The sequence below is a fragment of the Belonocnema kinseyi genome, chromosome 5 (assembly GCF_010883055.1).
Source record: "Belonocnema kinseyi isolate 2016_QV_RU_SX_M_011 chromosome 5, B_treatae_v1, whole genome shotgun sequence".
Taxonomy (NCBI): Eukaryota; Metazoa; Arthropoda; class Insecta; order Hymenoptera; family Cynipidae; genus Belonocnema; species Belonocnema kinseyi.
The window spans coordinates 124,893,362-124,913,672 of record NC_046661.1 but is presented as its reverse complement, the minus strand read 5'-3'; the positions used below and the strand labels follow the sequence as shown (position 1 = coordinate 124,913,672).

At 21.1% G+C, this 20,311-nt stretch overlaps 1 protein-coding gene across 2 annotated transcripts in view; it reads right to left on the bottom strand.

Annotated features, from left to right (window-relative positions):
- Positions 1–4,277: 4,277 nt before the first annotated feature.
- Positions 4,278–20,311, bottom strand: part of LOC117172674 (mediator of RNA polymerase II transcription subunit 31) — a 17,132-nt gene continuing 1,098 nt past the window's right edge. The window contains exons 1-3 of one of the 2 annotated variants that reach the window (XM_033360802.1): positions 16,803–17,002; positions 16,209–16,298; positions 4,278–4,639 (exon numbers count right to left, since the gene is read on the bottom strand). In XM_033360802.1, the coding sequence (XP_033216693.1) occupies positions 4,326–4,639; positions 16,209–16,298; positions 16,803–16,809 (411 nt within the window). In that variant the 5' untranslated portion in view covers positions 16,810–17,002 and the 3' untranslated portion in view covers positions 4,278–4,325. Of the gene's footprint in view, positions 4,640–16,208; positions 16,299–16,802; positions 17,003–20,311 lie in introns of those variants that run through there. The other variant, XM_033360801.1, reaches the window with a different exon arrangement.

Below are 20,311 nucleotides of genomic sequence, written 5' to 3'. Positions count from 1 at the left end.
CCCCCCCCCCCCCCTATTGTTTTTAAGCTAATAAATTTTCAACTGAAATAGTTCAATTTTCCACCAAGAAGATAAATTTTCTACACAAAAAACAACAAATTTCTAACCAAAAAATTAAATAGATAAAATTTCAATTAAGAAAAATTGATTTTCAAACCATTAGATGATTTTCTAACTATAATTATGGAATATTCACCTACATTAGTTTAATTTTTGAATTTATTTTCAACCACAAAAAAAAATTCAACAAGAAAAAATAATTCAACGAAATAGTTCAAAAAATGGATGAATTTCAAGTATGGAAATTAGATTTCAGCGCCAAGAACCACTTTTCCATATAATATTTAAATTAAAGTTTAAAAAACTAATTTTCAAGCAATAAAAAAACTCTAAACGAAATAATTAAATTTTCAACCAAAAAATTAAATCAAAATTTCAATTGAAAAATTATGAAATAAATATTCACTTACATTAGTGAAATTTTGGTTTTTTTTTTTAAATTAATTGACAACCAAAAGAAAAATGATTTTTAAAAAAATTAAATAAAAAAGCAAAACAATTTTAACCAAAATAGTTCAATTTTCGACCAAAATTATGAATTTCAAACCAAGAAGGTTAATCTGATACAAACGAACATTAATAAAAAACATGATTTTTCAACTAAAGAATCGAATTTCAATTTTTTACTTAAAAAATTAATTTTCTACAATAAAAGCAAATTTTCAATCAAAAATATGAATTTTCAACTAAAAATCATAAATTATCAACAAAAAATTTTGTTTTAAAGCTTTAAAAAAATAAAATAAAATATTTAAATTAGAGTTTAAAAAATTAATATTCAACCGTAAAAAAAACTTTAAAACTTAAAAAAAAATTTATAATCGAACAAAAAAAAATAATTCCCAAAAAAATAATTGAACCTTTTTCAAACATAAAATGAATAGATAAATTTTCAATTTCAAAAAATCGATTTTCAACCAATTAGATGAATTTTCAACTAAAATGATGAAATGAATATTCAATTAGATTAGTTACATTTTTATCTTTAAAATTAATTTTTAACCTCAAAAAAAAAAAAAAATATTTAGAAAAATCAAATAAAAAAATAAAAAATTTTAAACAAAATATGTCAATTTTTGACCTAAATTATGAATTTCAAAACAGGAAGGTTAATTTGATACGAAACAAACCTCAATAAAAAACATAAATTTTCAACTAAAGAATTGAATTTTTAACTTAAAAGATTAATTTTCTACAAAAAAGCACATTTTAAATAAAAAATATGAATTTTCCACTAAAAAGATAAATTATCAACAAAAAATTAAAATGAATAATTTTCAGTTAAAATTGTTTTCTAAAGTTTCCCAAAAAACACTTTTAATAACATATTTAAATTACAGTGTGAAAAATTAATATTCAACCGAAAAAACATAATTCTCAACAAAATAGTTGAAAATTTTTAAGCCATTAAATTAATGGATAAATTTTCAATTAAAACATTTATTTTTAAATAATTAGATGAATTTTCAACTAAAATGATAGCATGAATATTCTACTAGATTAGTTAAACTTTTATTTTTTAAATTAATTTTTGTTCAATTTTTGATGAAATTGATGAATTTTCAGCCAAGAAGATTAACTTTCTATAAAAACAGCAAATTTTCAATCAAAAACATGAATTTTCAACTAAAAAAGATAAATTATCAACAAAACATTACGTTGATGAATTTTCAGTTTAAAAATTAGATATTCAACCCCTGAAAACGACTTTCCAATAAAATCGTTAAATTAAAGTTAAAAAAATTCGCTTTCAACTAACAAAAAGAAATAATTCTCATAAAAAATTGAATAGATAACTTTTCAATTAAATTCAATGAAATTTTCAACTAAAATGATGGAATATGCACCTATATTAGTTAAATTTTCGTTTTTTAAATTAGTTTTTAAACACAAAAAAAATTTAAAAGGCAAAAAAAAACAATTTTCAACAAAAAATATATACATATATCTAAGCAACAAAATTTTAAATTTCAACCAAAAATTAAATTGTTACATTTTTAATAAAAAAAATCAGCAACTAAATCCATTAACTTTTAATTATAATGATGCAATATTCAGATGGATTAGCTACATTTTCAGTTCAAAAAATTAATTTCGAACCAAACAGACGAATTTTTTAAATGCTGAATCTCCAACCGTAAAAGTTCTATTTTTACAAAGGAGTTCAACTTTCACCCAAGAATTAAAGAGAGAAAACAAAATTCAACGAATTTTTAAAGCAAAATTATGAATTTTTAACCAAAAAAATTAATTTTGATCAAAAAGGATGAATATTCGACGAAAAACATCATTTTTCAACAAAATAATTATATTTTTCGTTCAAATTAATTTTCAGTTTAAGAAAACAACTAATTTTCAACAAAATAGATCAACTTGCAAAAAATACAAAAACAACAACAAAAAATATAAATTTTCAACAAAAAAATTATTTTTTAACAAATTAGGTAATATTTGAACATACTAAAGGAATTTTAAACAAATGATGAATCTTCAAAAAACAGAAGAATTTACAACCAATTAATTTAATTTTTAACAGAATAGATAAATTTGAAACAGAAAAACCAAAAAATATGAATTGTTTACTAAATAAACGTGTTTCTAACAAAATGTGTAATATTTTAACAAAAGAAAGGCATTTTAAACAAATGATAGAGCTTTAAAAAAGGAAGTTTCAACGAAATAGTTGAATTTTTAACGATAGAGATAGATGTTGAACAAAAATGGAATAGTTAAAGTTTCAGTTACAATCAATTTTTAATTAAAAAAAGAGGAATTGCTAATAAAATAGATAAATTTGAAATCGACAAAATAAAATTTGAACCAAAAAAGATTAATTTGCTATAAAAAATGATAAATTTATAATAAAAAAAATAAGTTTTCAACCAAATAGTTGAAATTTGAACTAAAAGTTGGATTTTGAACAAAAAATGAAAAAGGTTAGTTTGCAGTAATTTTTGTTTATTTATAATAAAAAATTTGAATAAAATAAGTTAAAAAGGTAAATGTTTTAACCACATTTATTAAAATAGGTTATTTTTCAACAACAAAAAAAGTAACATTCAATCAAAAATATAAATTTGCAGACAAGAGAATTAATTTTCCACTAATAAAAAAATTACTTTTTAACAAAATACATCAATTATCAACAGTATTGTTAATATATATTTACCAAAAATAAAAAATATTCAAAATAATGAATCTCCAATAGTTAAATATTCAGTTAAACATGGTATTTATTTATTTTAAAGACGAATTTTCAACCGAAAAGATTAATTTTTTACTAAATAAGCCAAATTTTCAACTTAAAAAGATAAACTTTCATCCAAATATGGAATAGTTATATTTTCAGTAGAAAATTAGTCTTTTTTAGACATTAAAAAGGAAGTTTTAACAAGATAGTTAAATATTTCGCAAAAATGATAACTTTTTTAACAGGAAATTAACATTTGACAAAAAAGTTTAATTATCAATAAAATACATCAAATTTAATTTGCAGTTTAAAAAAATGTCCAATGAAATACTTTTTTTTAACATACATTTTTTTTCAATTAAATTGATAAATCATCAAACAAAACAAAAGATTTTAATTTTATACAAAAAAAGTTGAGTTTAACTAAATATAGAGATTTTTTAAAACAAAATAGTTAAATCCTTCCTCAAAACAGATTAATTTTCTTACTAACATTAGCATGTTTAGCAAAAATATTACATTTCTGCGATGACATGTGATTTTTAAAACCAGAAATATGAAGAGTTAATTTTTTGAGGTTTAAATTTGCGAATACAAAGTTAAATTTTCAAAGAAGATGATTAAATTTCTACTGGAAAATATACATTTTTAGCATAACACGTGAATGTGTAATAAAATAGTTAATATTTAAACAAAAGAAAGGAGTTTTTAACCAAAATGATAAATATAAAAAAAAGAATTTTCAACAAAATAGGCTAATTAAAAAAGAAGTGAACGTTCAATTAAAAGCATTAAATTTTTAACAAAATTTTTTTCGATTTTCCACCAAATAATTGAAGTTATAAGAAAAAAGATTGATTTTCAGCAAAGAAAGGACAATTCCATGTTTTCCAGGTGAGCAGACACCCTAATTTTATGATGTTTCATCATTATTTATTACAATAAATTGTTAATTTTAATATCATAAATTTGAAATAATTGAATAGAATAAAATTTTTGGGTGTAAATTGATTAAAAAATGCATTTGTTAAATATAAAAACCTGACTTTATTTGTTTAAAATTCTTTATCACAGCTTACAAAACCTTGGGTTGAATGATTCCATTATTTTGTGGCGGGGCATTTTGAGTTTGTTCTGCTGCAGTTTGCAAAAGTCGCGTCCTGCGTCTCGTGTAATGTTGCCATAGGAGAATTTGTTGATCGTCGATGAATTTCGTGCATTGAGAATTGACGACTTCGCGCCTGAAATGTTCATGTTGCAGTAAATCAAGAAAGTACAAACACATCGGGTACTTTAGGTACTTTGCATATTCAGGTTCCTTCCAGTATAAGAGGTACTTCAGATAGTTTATGAAATTCGGGTCTTTCAAGTGGTTTCGCTGTGCTAAAACTGAAAAATTAATTTTATTATCACTTTGCAGAAACTGTCGACCTTTCCTAGGGATATAAGTTTCACTAAAACCTTTCACTAAAATCAGGGTGGCCGTTTTAATGAACGAAAAAATTTTCCGATCATTTCTCGGTTTTACCGATTCGTAAACATTTTCTACGGTCAAATTAATTTTCAATAACAAAAAATCAAAAAGATCATCAAAATAGTTCTATTTTCAACCAAAATTATTAATTTTCAACTGAAATGATATATCTTCACCTGGAATAATTAAATTTTTAACCAACAAGATTAAATTTCAATCAGAAATTGAATAGATTAATTTTCAGTTGGAAAACATTTATTTTTAACCAAAAAGATGAATTTTCAAGTAAAATTATGGAATATTCAACTAGAGTAGTTCACTTTTATTATTAAAAATAATTTTCAACCACAAAAATATTTACAAAAAACAAACCATTTTAAACAAAATAGTTCAATTTTCAATCAAAGTGATGAATTTTCAAATAAAATAATTGAACTTTCAACCAAGAAGATTAATTTTCTCCTAATGAGATAAATTCGCAACTAAAATGGTGAAATGCAATATTCAACTAGATTTTTAAAATTATTTTGAAAATTAATTTTGAACCGTAAAAAATGAAGAAAAAAACCATAAAGAAACTGCAACATAAAAATAATTTTATCGACAAAATAGTTAAATTTTCAACCAAAATGATGAATTTTCAACAAAAATTATATTTTCACCTGGGATAGTTGAATTGAGAACCAAACAGATAAAATTTCAACCAGAAATTGAATAAATAAATTTCCGGTTGGAATTTTTTTTAACCAAACAGACGAATTTTCCACTAAAATGACGGAATATTCAACTAGGCTAGTTAAATTTTTATTTTTTATATTAATTTTCAGCGATAAAAAAAATATCCAAACAGATGAAATAAAAAAAAAACAATTTCAAACAAAACAGTTCAAGTTTTGATCAAAGTGATGAATTTTCAAATAAAATAATTGATTTTTCAACCAAATAGATTAATTTTCTACCCCCCCCCCCTCCCCCAAAAAACAACTTTGTAATAAATTCAACTAAAGTTTTGTTTAATTATCGTTGACAAAATTAATTTTAAACCAAAAAAAAAAAAAAAATTCTTAACAAAATAATTCAAGTTTCAACCAAACATTCCAATAGATTAATTTTCAATTAAAATAATTGTTTTTCGACTAATGAGAGGTATTCTCAACTAAAATGATGAAATGAATATTTAACTAGATTCTTTAAATTCTTTTTAAAAATAATGTTGAACCGTAAAAAATGAAGAAAAAAAAACACCAAAGAAAAAAACAATTTCAAACAAAATAGTTCAATTTTCGACCAAAATGATAAATTTTTAAACGAAATCGTTGAATTTTCCACCAAGAAGATAAATTTGCAAAAAAAAAACAACAATTTTTCAATAAAAAACATGAATTCTCAACAAAAAATTTAACAAAAAAATTGAAGGTAAAATTTCAATTAAAAACATTGATTTACAAATCATTAGATGAATTTTCAACTAAAATAATTCGATAAATTAGTTTAATTACAGTTAAAAAAATTAATTCTCAAAAAAATAGTTCAATAATTTTCAAATACAAATTTTCAATTAAAAAATTTGATTCTAAACAATCAGATGAATTTTCAACTAAAATGATGGCATGAAAATTTCACTATATTAGTCAAATTTTTATTTTTTCATTAATTGTCAACCATAAAAAATGATCAAAAAATCTCAAATAAAACAGAAACAATTTTAACCCAAATAGTTCAGATTTTGACGAAAAACATTTTTCACGGTCAATGAAATTTAAAAAATCAAACTTTAAGGCCAAACATTTGTCTATTTTAAGTTTTAAAAAGATAACTGCACATTAAAGCATACTTAAAGTGGAACGCTTGAATTTTAAACTTTAAAAACTGAAGTTTTAAAGTTTTTTGATTCAAAAATTGTCTATTCAAACGCTCAATAATTTACACGTGTAGAATGAAAGCTATTAACACTTTTTAACAGAACAATGTGAAATTAATTACAAATAAAAAGCCAAATTAAAAATATAAATTTTTATAAATGATAGAATTCAAAAATTCAGATTCACTTCCAAAAATATAAATCCACGTTATCATTTTAAGCATTTTAAGCTAGAAAACTTAAAAATAGAACGATTAAATTTTTTCTATGAACTAAAAACTTCTTTGTTTAAAAATTATCCTTATTTCAAATAATTTTCAACTGGAATAGTTGAATCTTCAACCAAGGAGAATAATTTTCTGCAAAAAGGACGAATTTTCCAGAAAAAATATCAATTTTCAATTAAAATGATGAAATAAATATTTAACTAGATTAGTTAAATTTTACATTGTCAACCATAAAAAAATGATCAAATAGACAAAAAACAATTTTAAACAAAATAATTCAATTTTCAACAAAAATGATTTATTCTCAATTAAAATAATTGAATTTTCAACCAAAAAAAATAATTTTCCACAAAAAAAAGGTTCGATAAAGAAACATTATTTTTCAACTAAAAAAGATCAATTATCTACCAAAAATTAAATTGATGAATTTTCAGTTTAAAAATTTGTTTGAACCCCCCCCCCCCCCAAAAAAAACACTTTTCAATAAAATATTTAAATTACAGTTTCAAAAATTATTCTACAACCAAACAAAATAACTCCTAATAAAATAGTTATTATTATTTAAAATAGTTATTCTTATTTTAAATAGTATAAAAATCCTTAAAATGCTTCAAAAATTTATTTTAAAATCTTGAAACATGTACATGTTTGACATGTTTTCAAATTTCTAATTATTTAAAATTTTTGTTCAGATCTTCTAAACATCTTTTAAAATTATTCAAATTTTTCCTACAAATTTTTTTTAAATCCTGCCAAATTAAAAAAAAATTCCTTAAAATCCCCTAAATTCATTTTTAAATATTCTCTTCAAATTATTTTTTTAAATCAAAAATCATTTTCAGTATTTTAACCAAATGTGTTTTATTCTTCTGAAGCCTTTCAATATTCTTAAAAAGCTTCTAAATTTTTTGTTCGAAACCTGCCATAATCTATATTTTGTTTTAAATTAGGCCGTGGACTATTTGCACCAAAATTTTGGCACGGATAGCTGGATTTTGTCGGCACACGCAGAAACTTCGTTTAAATTATTTGAAATCATTTCAAATTTTTAATTAATTTTGAATTTTTTCAAAACTTCTGAATTTTTATACAACTTACTCGATTTTTTTCTGAGAATAATAGGTGCTCAATTTCTATTGATCAAAAATTCCATGATTTGATTTACAAATTAATTTTTTTTATAGAACAATTAAAACTGTAACGTCCAATGTTTAATTTTTTGTTTAGTTTTGAATATTCAATAATTACTGATTTTAAATGAAGTCAGATATTTCTAAATATTAAGTAAGTGTTCTTTTCTTAATTGAAAAATTTCAAATTAGATGGTTTAAAAATGGAATATTTTACATTAAAATAATATTTTTTATCTAATAAAAGCCATTCATTATAATTATATCAATTTGAAGTTATTTTAAAATTGAAAATAGTTTATAAAGTACAGTTCAATTTTATCAAAAATCTTAGACTTTAAACGCTTCTAAACTTTAATTCTTGACAGTTTTTTTAAAACTGAACTTTAAAATTAAAAGAAAATTTAAAAGAAAATGGTTTTATATTCATTTAAAGTCTTTCATAATTCTTAAAAAGCCGTTAAATTTTCTGTTCGAAATGTAAAAAAATCTATATGTGTTTAAATTAGGCCACGGGATATTTAAATCGAAATTCAGACATATAGAACAATTAAAATATTAACGTTCAAAGTTTATTATTTTGTATAATTTTGAATATTTGATTTATAATAACTGATTTCACATGCGCAATCAAATATTTCTAACTATGAAGCAATTGTTATTTTTTAATGAAAACATTTTAAATTTTAGACTAAAACAATATTTTAAATTTGATATATATTATTTTGAAGTTTTTAAAAAATTGAAAATAAGTTTATAAAGTTCCAATCGGGCGATTACATTTATTTAATTACTAAAACTTTTCAATTAAAACAGTTTAAATTTTAACAATAAAATCGGGAAATTCTTAAATTTTGAACTGGTTCCGAATCCTTTTATAAAATTATAAAATTCACTATGATTTATATACCAATTTGATCAACCAAAAAGGTTTTTTTTAATCGAACTTTGTCGATTTCGAACGCTACTAATTTGCTGATTTTTTAAGCCTTTAAAACTGCATTTTAAAATTATTTAGATGAAAAACGTTAGCTTAAAAATTAACTAGATGAATTATTGACCAAATAGCTGAAGTTTCAACCCAACCGATCAATTTTCAGTCATTAATTTAAATTTTTTACCAAAATAACGAATTTTCAGTCCCGTATATGAATTTTGAACTATAATAATTAATCTGCAAAAAAAGGAATTTTGTAACAAATAGCTTCATATTTTTGCTAATTACTTGAAATTTAAACCAAAAAAGACAAATTCTCAACCAAAAATAGAATATCAAGAAAATTAATTTTCTACAAAAAAAAACAACTAATTTTCAACAAAGTAGTTGAATTTCCAATCAAATTATTACATTTCTATTCGAAGAGGTGAGTATTCAACTAAAATGATGAATCTAAAGCCAAAAAAATCAATGTTGAACAAAGTACTTCATCTTTTAGTTAGACGAATTGTTAACCAAAAAATGAAAATTTTCAACAAAAATGGAGTAGTTAATATTTTAAAAAATATATATTTTTTTATTTTCAATCATAAACTGTCGAATTTGCCTAAAAAGACGAACTTTCAACAAAATATATTCATTTTTAACCAAATAGTTAAGGTTTCAGCCCAAAAAATCAATTTTCAACCAGGAAGATTAATTTTCTAACAAAAAGACGAATTTTCAACAAAATTGTTGAATTTTTAATAAAAGTGTTACATTTTCAACCAGAGACAGATTTAAAAATAAAATAATGAATTTTCAACCAAAAAATTGATCTTTTATCAAATTAGTTGAATCTTTAGCCAAGTACTTGAATTTCAAACCAAAAAAGACGAATTCTCAAACAAAAATGAAATGGTTGATATTTAAGCAAAGATTTTTATTTTAAACAAAAAAATAATTTAAATCAATACAAAAAAAATTTCAAAATTTGAAGACGAATTTTCAACAAAAATAGTTTAATTTTTTATGATTTTGTTACACTTTCAACTGAAGAAATGAATTTTTAAATAAATTAGATGAACTTTTAAACAAATACTTCATTTTTCAAACTGAAAGATAAATTTTTAACTAATTATTTTAATTTTTTTTAATAAAAATGACTAATTTTCAAGAAATGATTTGAATTTTTACATTTTAAACCGAAGATGTAAATTTCCAATAAAATAGACGAATTTTTAACAAACCACTTCAATTTTTAACCTGAAAGATCAATTTTTAATCAAGTATATTAATTTTTTTATTAAAAAAGACAAATTTTCAATAAAACAGACGAATTTTTAACAAACTACTTCAATTTTTAACCAAGTATATTATTTTTTTTTACTAAAAAAGACGAATTTTTAACGAACTACGTCAATTTTTAACCTAAAAGTTCAATTTTTAACCAAGTATATTCATTTTTTTACTAAAAAAGACGAATTTTTAACAAAATATTTCAATTTTTAATCTAAGAGATGAATTTTAACCAAGTATATGGATTCTTTTACCAAATAAGACCAATTCTTAACAAAATATTAGAATTTTTAATGAAATTTTACATTTTAAACCGAAAATGTAAATTTTCGATAAAATAGACGAATTTTTAACAAAATACTTCAATTTTTAACCAAGTATAATAATATTTTACCAAAAAAGACTAATTTTCATTAAAATATTTGAATTTTTAAAGAAATTTAACATTTTTAACCGAAAGTATAAATTTTTAATAAAATAGACGAATTTTTAACAAACTACGTCAATTTTTAACATAAAAGATGAATTTTTAACGAAGTATGTTATTTTTTTACTGAAAAAGAGGAATTTTTAACAAACTACTTCAATTTTTAATCTAAAAGATAAATTTTTAACCAAATACATTAATCTTTTTACTAAAAAAGACGAATTTTTGATGAAATACTTCAAATCTAACCTCAGAGATAAATTTTAACCAAGTATATGGATTTTTCACCAAAAAAGACAAATTTTCAACAAAATTTTAGAATTTTTAATAAAATTTTAAACCGACGATGTAAATTTTCAATAAAATAGACGAATTTTTAACAAAATACTTCAATTTTTAACCAAGTATATTAATTTTTTACCAAAAAAGACAAATTTTCAGTAAATTAGACCAATTTTTAACAAAATACATCAATTTTCAACCTAAGAGAGCAATTTTAACCAAGTATATTAATTTTTTCCGAAAAAAAACAACTAATTTTCAATACATTATTTGCATTTTTAATGAGATTTTACATCTCCAACCGAAGACGTACATTTCCAATAAAACAGACGAAATTTTAACAAAATACTTCTATTTTTAACCAAGTATATTAATTTTTTACCAAAAAATACAAATTTTCAATAAAATAGACCAATTTTTAACAAAATACTTCAACTTTTAACCTAAGAGATCAATTTTAACCAAGTATATTAATTTTTTAACAAAAAATACCTATTTTCAATAAAATATTTACATTTTTGATGAGATTTTACATCTCCAACCGAAGAGATCATTTTTCAATAATAAATACGAATTTTTAAACAAAATACTTCAATTTTGAACGTAAGCGGCCATTTTTAAACCAAAAAGATTAATTTTATAACAAAAAGACAAATTTTCAATACAACTGTTAGATTTTCAATCAAATTGATGAATGGAATGCTTCATATTTCAACGAAAAAATATGTTTATTTCTAATAAAAAACAGTTGAATTCAACAACAAAAATAAGAATTTTCAACAAAACGGATGAATTTTTAATCAAATACTTGCATTTTCAATCCAAAAGATCAATTTAAAATCAAGAAGATTAATTTTCTAGAAGATTAACGACTTTTCAACTAAATAGGTGAATTTTCACCAAACAGTTAAAGTTTCAAAAGATCAACTTTCAACCAAGAATATTAATTTTCTAACAAAAAGACAAATTTTCAACCGAAGACATAATTTTTCAACAAAATAGGTTACTTTTTAACCAAGCACTTGCATTTTCAACCCAAAAGATCAATTTTCAACCCGTAAGATTAATTTTCTACAAAAAAAAACGAGTTTTCAACCGAATGTTCGAATTTTTAATAAAATTATTATATTTACGACCAAAAAAATGGACTTTTAATAAAATAGATTAATCTTTAACCAACATATAAATTTTCTATCCAAAAGGTCATTTTTTATCCAAGAAGATTAATATTTTACAAAAAAGACCAATTTTCCATCTAATAGTTAGTTTTTTAATATAAAAAATGAAATCACAAATAAAATTATTTATTTTCAAAAAAAAAAATAATTTTTGACGAAAGAGATGAATTTACAACCAATTAGTCGAACTTTTAAAATACAAAATCGATTAAAAATTAAAAACAGGAAGTTAAATTTTCAGTTAAGAAAATCAATGTACAGTTTTAAAAAATCCAACAAAAGAATTTTCGAACAAAGGAAAAGAAATTAATTTTAAAAAACGCTTCAAATGTTCAACAAAATGGTTCATATTTTAATAAAATAAATGAATTTTCAACTGAAGTTATGAATCTTCAACCAAAAGAATTCATTTTTTGCCAAACAGATGAATTAATAACTAAATTGTTAAAGTTTCAATATAAAAGATGAATTTAAAAATTGAAAATTGGAATTATTAAATTGTTCAGTGAAGAAAATAATTTTTTGATATAAAAAAATAATTTTGAACAAAATAGTTCAATTTTGAACCAAAGAAATGAACATTTAACCAAAAGATTAATTAATACCAAACAGATTAAATTTTTATTAAATACGTGAATTTTCAACCAAATAATTCAAGAATTAACAAACATATGAATTTTCAACAAAAAATGGAATAATTAAATTTTCAGTTGAAGAAACCAATTTTCAATTAAGAAGATGCGAATATTTTGAAAATATTAGCCAATTTTCACCCCAAAAGATAAATTTTCATCCAAGAAGGTGCATTTTTTACGCACATACAAATTAATTTTTAATCAAATAAATAATTTGCCAACAAAATATTTGAAGCTTTGAGACAAAATATGGAACAATATATGTTGACTTTGAATAAAAGAAGTAGTTTTAAGCAAAAAGATAAATTTTCAAACAAGAAGAACGTTCTAAAAAAAATTAATATTCAGATATTCATATTTAAACAAATTAATTTATTTTTAAGTAAAATGGCAAATTTTAAACAAAACAAAATTAACTTTTGATCAAATACATGAATTTTCAACCAAATAGTTGAAGGAATTAATTTTCAATTGAAAATATACGAATTTTAAACAAAATTAACCAAAATAAATGAATGGCCAACAAGATATTTAAAGTTTTAGGAAAAAGATGGTTTGTTAACTTTGAAGAAAAGAAGTAAAGTTTCAACCAAAAAGATAAATTTTTAAGCAAAAAGATTCAGTTTCTAAACAAATTAATTTTGATAAAATACGTGATTTGCCAAAAAAGTATTTAAAGTTTTAAGAAAGAAGATGGATTTTGAAGAGCAAAAATAAATTAAAATATTAAAAATGATAAAAATTGTTTTAATAAAAAAACTTCGACACAAGAGATTAATTTTAAATAAAAGGAGTGTAATTTCAACAAAAAAGATCAGTTTTCAAACAAGAAGAACTTTCTACAAAAAAACTAATATTCAAATAGTTAATACTTAAAAAACGAAATTTATTTTTAAGTAAAATGATCATTCTTAAACAAAAAGGTTAAATGTTAACTAAATGCATTCAATTTAAACAAAATATAACTAATAGATAAATATAAATAATAAATAAAAAATCTGTTTTAATAAAAAAAATGCAACGCCGACGGTTAATTTGGAAAAAAGAAGTCAATTTTTCAACCAAAAAGATAAGTTTTCAAACAAGAAGAACTCGCTACAAAAAAAATTAATATTCAAATAGTAAATATTAAAAAAAAAAAAGATATTTATTTATAAATAAAATGATAAATCCAAAAAAAAACAAAAAATAGCTTTTAACGAAAAAAATGAATTTTCAACCAAATAGTTGAAGTATTTAAAAAAAAGATGAATTTTCAACAAAAAATGGAAGTTAAATTTTCAGTTCAAGAAATGAATTTTCAATTAAAACTATACAAATTTTAAACGAAATTGGCCAATTTCTAAACCAAAAGATAAATTTTCAACGAAGAAGATTCATTTTCTCCATACCAAGAAATTAATTTTTAATAAAATATATGATTTTCCAACAAAATATTTAATAAATTTTTAAGAAAGATGGATTTTAAAGAGCAAAAATAAATAAATATACATAATAAATCAATCAAAATAGTTTTAATAAACAAAATTCAATACAAGAGGTTCATTTTGAGGAAAAGGAGTGAAATTTTAAATTAAAAAGTTAACTTTTAAAAATAAAAAGATTTTTCTATAAAAAAATTAGTGTTCAAATAGTTAATATTTTAAAAAAATGTATTTTTAAGTAAAATGATAATTCTTAAACAAAACAAAATTAACTTTTAACTTAATGCATTAAATTTCAACCAAATAGTTGAAGTATTAACAAAAAATATGAATTTTCAACATAATTGGAAATTATATTTTCATTTGAAGAAATCAATTTTTAATAAAAAATATAGGAATTAAAAAAAATTGACTAATTTCCAACCTAAAAGATAAATTCGCAACCAAGAACATTCATTTTATACACACATAAAAATTAAATTTTAATAAAATAAATGAATTTCCAACCAAATATTTGAAGTTTTAGGACAAAAGATGGTTTTTTAACCAAAAAAAAAATTGAATGATTAAATTTTTAGTAAATAAATTCATTTTTAATAAAAAAAATCAACAAAATAGGTTAATTTTAAAGACAAAAAGTGAAATTTCAACCAAAGAGATAAATTTTTAAACAAGAAGAACTTTGTACACAAAAATTAATATTAAACTAGTCAATATTAAAAAAAATTTTTTTAATAAAATGACAATTTTGAAAATAAAAAAAAAAATTAACTAAATGCGTTCCTTTTCAACCAAATAGTTCAAGTATTAACAAACAAGATGAATTTTCAACAAAAAATGGAAGTTAAATTTTCAGTTCAAGAAATGAATTTTCAATTAAAACTATACAAATTTTAAACGAAATTGGCCAATTTCTAAACCAAAAGATAAATTTTCAACGAAGAAGATCCATTTTCTCCATACCAAAAAATTAATTTTTAATAAAATAAATGAATTGCCAACCAAATATTTAATGTTTGAGGAAAAACGTGTTTTTTTAAAGCAAAAACTAAATTATTTGAATTTTCAGTAAATAAATATATTTTTAATACATACAAAATTAACAATATAGGTCAATTTTGAAAACAGTGAATTTTGAACCTAGAATATAAATTTTCAAATAAGAAAATTCAGTTTCTACACACACAAAATTGAATTTTTAATGAAATACATGATTTTCCAACAAAATATTTAAATTTTTAAGAAAGAAGATGGATTTTAAAGAGCAAAAATAAATAAATATAAATAATAAATAATTAAATATTGTTTTTTTAATAAAATAAATGAATTGCCAACCAAATATTTGAAGTTTTAGGACAAAAGATGGCTTTTAAACCAAGAAAATTAAATAATTAAATTTTCAGTGAATGAATTCATTCTTAAGAACAAAAAAATGTAAAAAGATTTATTTTGAAGAAAAAAAGTTAACTTTGAAGCAGGAAGATCAATTTTCAAGCAAGAAGATTCAGTTTCTACACACACAAAAATTAATTTTTATTGAAAAACATCATTTGACGACAAAATATTTGAAGTTTCAAGAATGAAGATGGATTTTGAAAAGTAAAACAAGAACATTCAACCGAAAAAATTAATACTCAAATCGTTTATATAAAAAAAATTAATGTGCAAGCAAAATGATTTAATTTTAAATATATTAATTTTCAACCAAACAGTTTAATTATTATCAATTAACATAAATTTTCAGTAAATAAATTCATTTTTAACATTTAAAAAATTAACAAAAAGATGATCATTCTGAAGAAAAGAAGTGAGCTTTTAACCAAAAAAATCAATCTTCAAACAAGAACTTTTTACAAACAAGAATATTATCCAAATGTATACTAATTTAAAAAAAGTGATTTATCTTAAAGAAAATTGACAAATTTAAAAATTAAATTTTCACCAAATACATGAATTTTAAAAAAGGTTATAAAATTATTGTTAGAAAATTCGAATTTCTCTCTTCTGTTCAGTAAAGCTTTCACTATTTGAGTGACTCAAATCCCTAATCCTTCCTTATTGCTATGTCATAAAAATGGATATTTTTACAATTTTTTGGAACTTACAGTTCAAGTAATTCGGATTTGCTAGACATTGGACAAACTCCAATTCAACTTGAAAACGTAATCGCTGCTGATCGTCTGTTTCAACTCCTCCTGAAAACGAATAAAAAATAAACAACTTTCCTTACAATTAGATTGAATTTTCCAACTTAAATTTTCATAAAGTCTTAAATTAAATTTAACATTTTTTAACTTCACAATTGAAGTCTAGAAGCATTAAAATTTGTCTTGAAATCTCGAAATTGACAAATTGTGGTAACCTAACCTATAAAATAATGAAATACTTTAATTTGATTGAATATATTTGACGAAACTTATGCATCAAAAATTTGTTCAATTCTTGCAATTAACTGTTTAATAAAACAAACAAAAACTAACTTCTGAACTTAAACATTACATTCGTAAATTAAAATCAGAATAATTTTCTGTCGAGGCATTTTTGAGGTTAGATTAGTTTTATTCGAATTAGGAGGATAAAATAATCGCTACGAGAATATGTTTACTTGTAAAATTCTAAGAAAATTAATAATTTTTTTAATTAAACGTCAAGTCAATTTGTTTTGCAAAATAAGAAGCAAAATTCTTGAAAGTACATACCGTTCATTACGATGAAAGATTTCTACACCTTTCATAAATACTGTTGAGTCATCAGACCGATTCAAGCAATTTATGAATCAAATTTAATAAATTTTAATAAAAATCATAACAAATTTTGGAACTAGATATTACAAAACATTAAATTAAAACTGAGAAACTTATTTTTACTGTCAAATGTCAAGTGTCAAGTCTTCTTCTTTGTTTGTGACAGATGGCGCCACCTGTGACCATGATGCGGTAAAATTTGAAATTAAATTTACTTTTAGTTATAATTCTCTTAAAATATTAAAATAATATTAATTTCAAGTATAATTGTTAAGTCGCATTATTGGATATCAGAATGCTAAAAAATTTAATTTCTAAATTATTAAATTCAACTTTCCCTGGCTAATTTTCTATTTTCCCTGACCATTATAAACTTTTCGTCTAGATTCAATTTTGAACCAAAGAAATTAATTTTCAAATTAAAAGATAAATGTGCAATTAAGAAGATTCATTTTCTGCCCAAAACATTAAATTAAAAACAAAATAGTTGAATTCTTATCCAAATATTTCAAATTTTAACAAGAGAAAATAACCTTCAATACAAAAAATGAATTTAAAAAAAAATTGATTAATTTTCAATAAAAATGCATAAATTTTCAATTCAGAAGATTAAATGTCTACCAAAAAATATGAATGCTTAACAAAATACATGAGTTTTTAACAAATTAAGGTAATATTTTAACAAGATAAAGGAATTTGAATCAAATGATAAATCTTTAAAAAAAGTAAATTTTTAACCAAATAATTGAAGTTTAAAAAAATATATAGTTGTTCAACAAAAAATGAAAAAGTTATAATTTTTGTTTAAATTATTTTTCATTACAAAAAAAAAAAAGATTTTTTCAAAAAATAGATCAATATGCATCCAAAGATATGAAATTTGCAACCAAAAAGATACATTTTTAACCAAGAAGATTAATTTTCTACCAAAAACATATAAATTTTGAACACAATACACGAGTTTTAAATAAATAAGGTAATTTTAACCAAATAAATTATTTTTAAAAACAAATGACGAATCTTTAACAAAATAATGAATTTTCAACGAAATAGTTGAATTTTAACAAAATAGGCGTTCAACAAAAATGGAATGGTTAAATTTTCAATTAAAATTAATATTCAATTAAAAAAAAAAGAATTATAAACAAAATAGATCAATTTTCTACCGAAAAGATGAGCTTTTAACCAACGAGATAAATTTTCAACCAAGAAGATTACTTTTTTACTAAAAATTCTGAATTGTTTACCAAATACATGAATTTTAAAAAAATTAGTTAATATTTTAACAAAAGAAGGGAATTTTAAACAAGTCAGTGAAGTGAAAAAAAATTAATTGTCTACCAAATAGTTGCATTTTTTATAAAAATGATAGATGTTGAACAAAAAATGGAATAGTTCAATTTTTAATTCAAAATAAATAAATTTGGAACCAAATAAATGAACTTTTCACCAATGAAGATAAATTTTTAACAAAAAAGATTAATTTCCTATCAAAAAAGATGAATTTTTAATAAAATACATGAGATTTCAACCAAATAGTTGAAATTTGAACTAAAAAGTTGGATTTTGTACAAAGAAATATGAAATCAGTTAGTTTGCAGTAATTTTGAAATTTTGAAGAAAAAAAGAATTTTGAACCATATAAGTTGAAAATGTAAAGGCTTCAACAAAATTGATTAAAATAGGTTATTTTTCAACAACAGAAAGTGAACTTTTAATAAACAATATACATTTGCAGACAACAACATTAATTTTCGATTGATAAAAAAATTAGTTTTTAACAAAATACATAAATTTTCAACAGGATTGTTAATATACTTTACCAAAAAGAATAAATTTTAAACCAAAAAGATTAATTTTTAAACAACAAGACTAATTTTCTGCCAAAAAAGATCAATATTTAACAAAATACATGAATTTTCAACAAAAATATAAATTTTTAAGCAAAAAGTTGAATTTTTAACCAAAAAGATTAATTTTGCACCAAATAAGAAGCATTTTCAACTTAAAAATATAAACTTTCATCCAAACATGGAATAGTTATATTTTCAGTAGAAAATTAGTCATATTTAACCATTAAAAAGGAAGTTTTAACAAGATAGTTGCATTTTCGACAAAAATTATAACTTTTTTGACAGGAAATTAACATTTCACAAAAAAAAGATGAGTTGTCAACAAAATACATCAAATTGAATTTTCAGTTTAAAAAACGAATTTTCAATGAAATACTTATTTTTTTAACAACAATAAAAGTTTTTTTATATAAAGTGATGAATTATCAACTAAAAAAATGATTTTAATTTTATACAAAAAACATTTCAGTTCAACTAAAGATAACGATTTGTTGACAGAATAGTTAAATTCTCATTCAAAACAGATTAATTTGCAACCTGACATTTGCATTTTTATACAAAATATTACATTTCTGCGAAGATTGGTGCTTTTTAAAACTAAAAATATGAATGTTTATCAAAAAAGTTTCGTTTCAATTAATTAATTGAGTTTTTAACCCAAAAAGTTGAATTTTCAAGAAAAGAGTTAATGTTTTGAGCTTTAAATTTGTGAATAAAAAGATAAATGTTCAAACAAGATGATTAAATTTCTACCGAAAAAGATTAATTTTTGACAAAATACGTGAATTTCCAACAAAACAGTTAATATTTAAACAAAAGAATGAAGTTTTTAACCAAAATGATAAATATTTGTTTTAAATTATTCAATTATTAAAATTATATTATTTTTAATTTGAAAAAAGAATGATCAACAAAATAGGTTAATTTTAAAAAAGTGAACTCTTAATTAGCAAGAGAAATTTTTAACAAAATAGATAAGTTTTCCACCAAATAATTGAAGTTATAAGAAAAAAATTTACATTTCAACAAAAAAAGGAAATAGTTAAATTGTCAGTTTCAAAAATTAATTTTCAATACAAAAAAATTTTTTTTTATTAAAGTACCTAACTTGTTCACCAAAGAAAAGAATTTTCAACCTAAAAGATGAATTCTCAATTAAAAAGATAAATTTTCAACCAAAAAGATTAATTTTGTAACAAAAAGAAGAATTTTAAACAAAATGTAGACATGAATTTTCAACTGAAAACGATTCGTTTTCAACCAAGCATGAAATAGTTATATTTTCGGCGAAAAAATTAAATTTCATCAATTAAAAACGAATTTTCAACAAAATGGTTAAGTTGCAAAACAAAAACATAACTTTTTCACCAAGCAGATTAATATCCTACCAAAAAGACTAATTTTCAGCCAAATAGATGAATTTTCAATGAGACAGTTACATTAAAAAAAAGATATTCTAATTTAAATGAAATATCTATGATATACATAAAAAAATTTAATTTTTTTAAAATTAAGAAAGTTTTAAGTGAAAATTAATACATTAAAAAAATTTTATTTGCAATTTAATGTTTTTTTAAACATATATATTTATAATTTTATTATAATTTATAA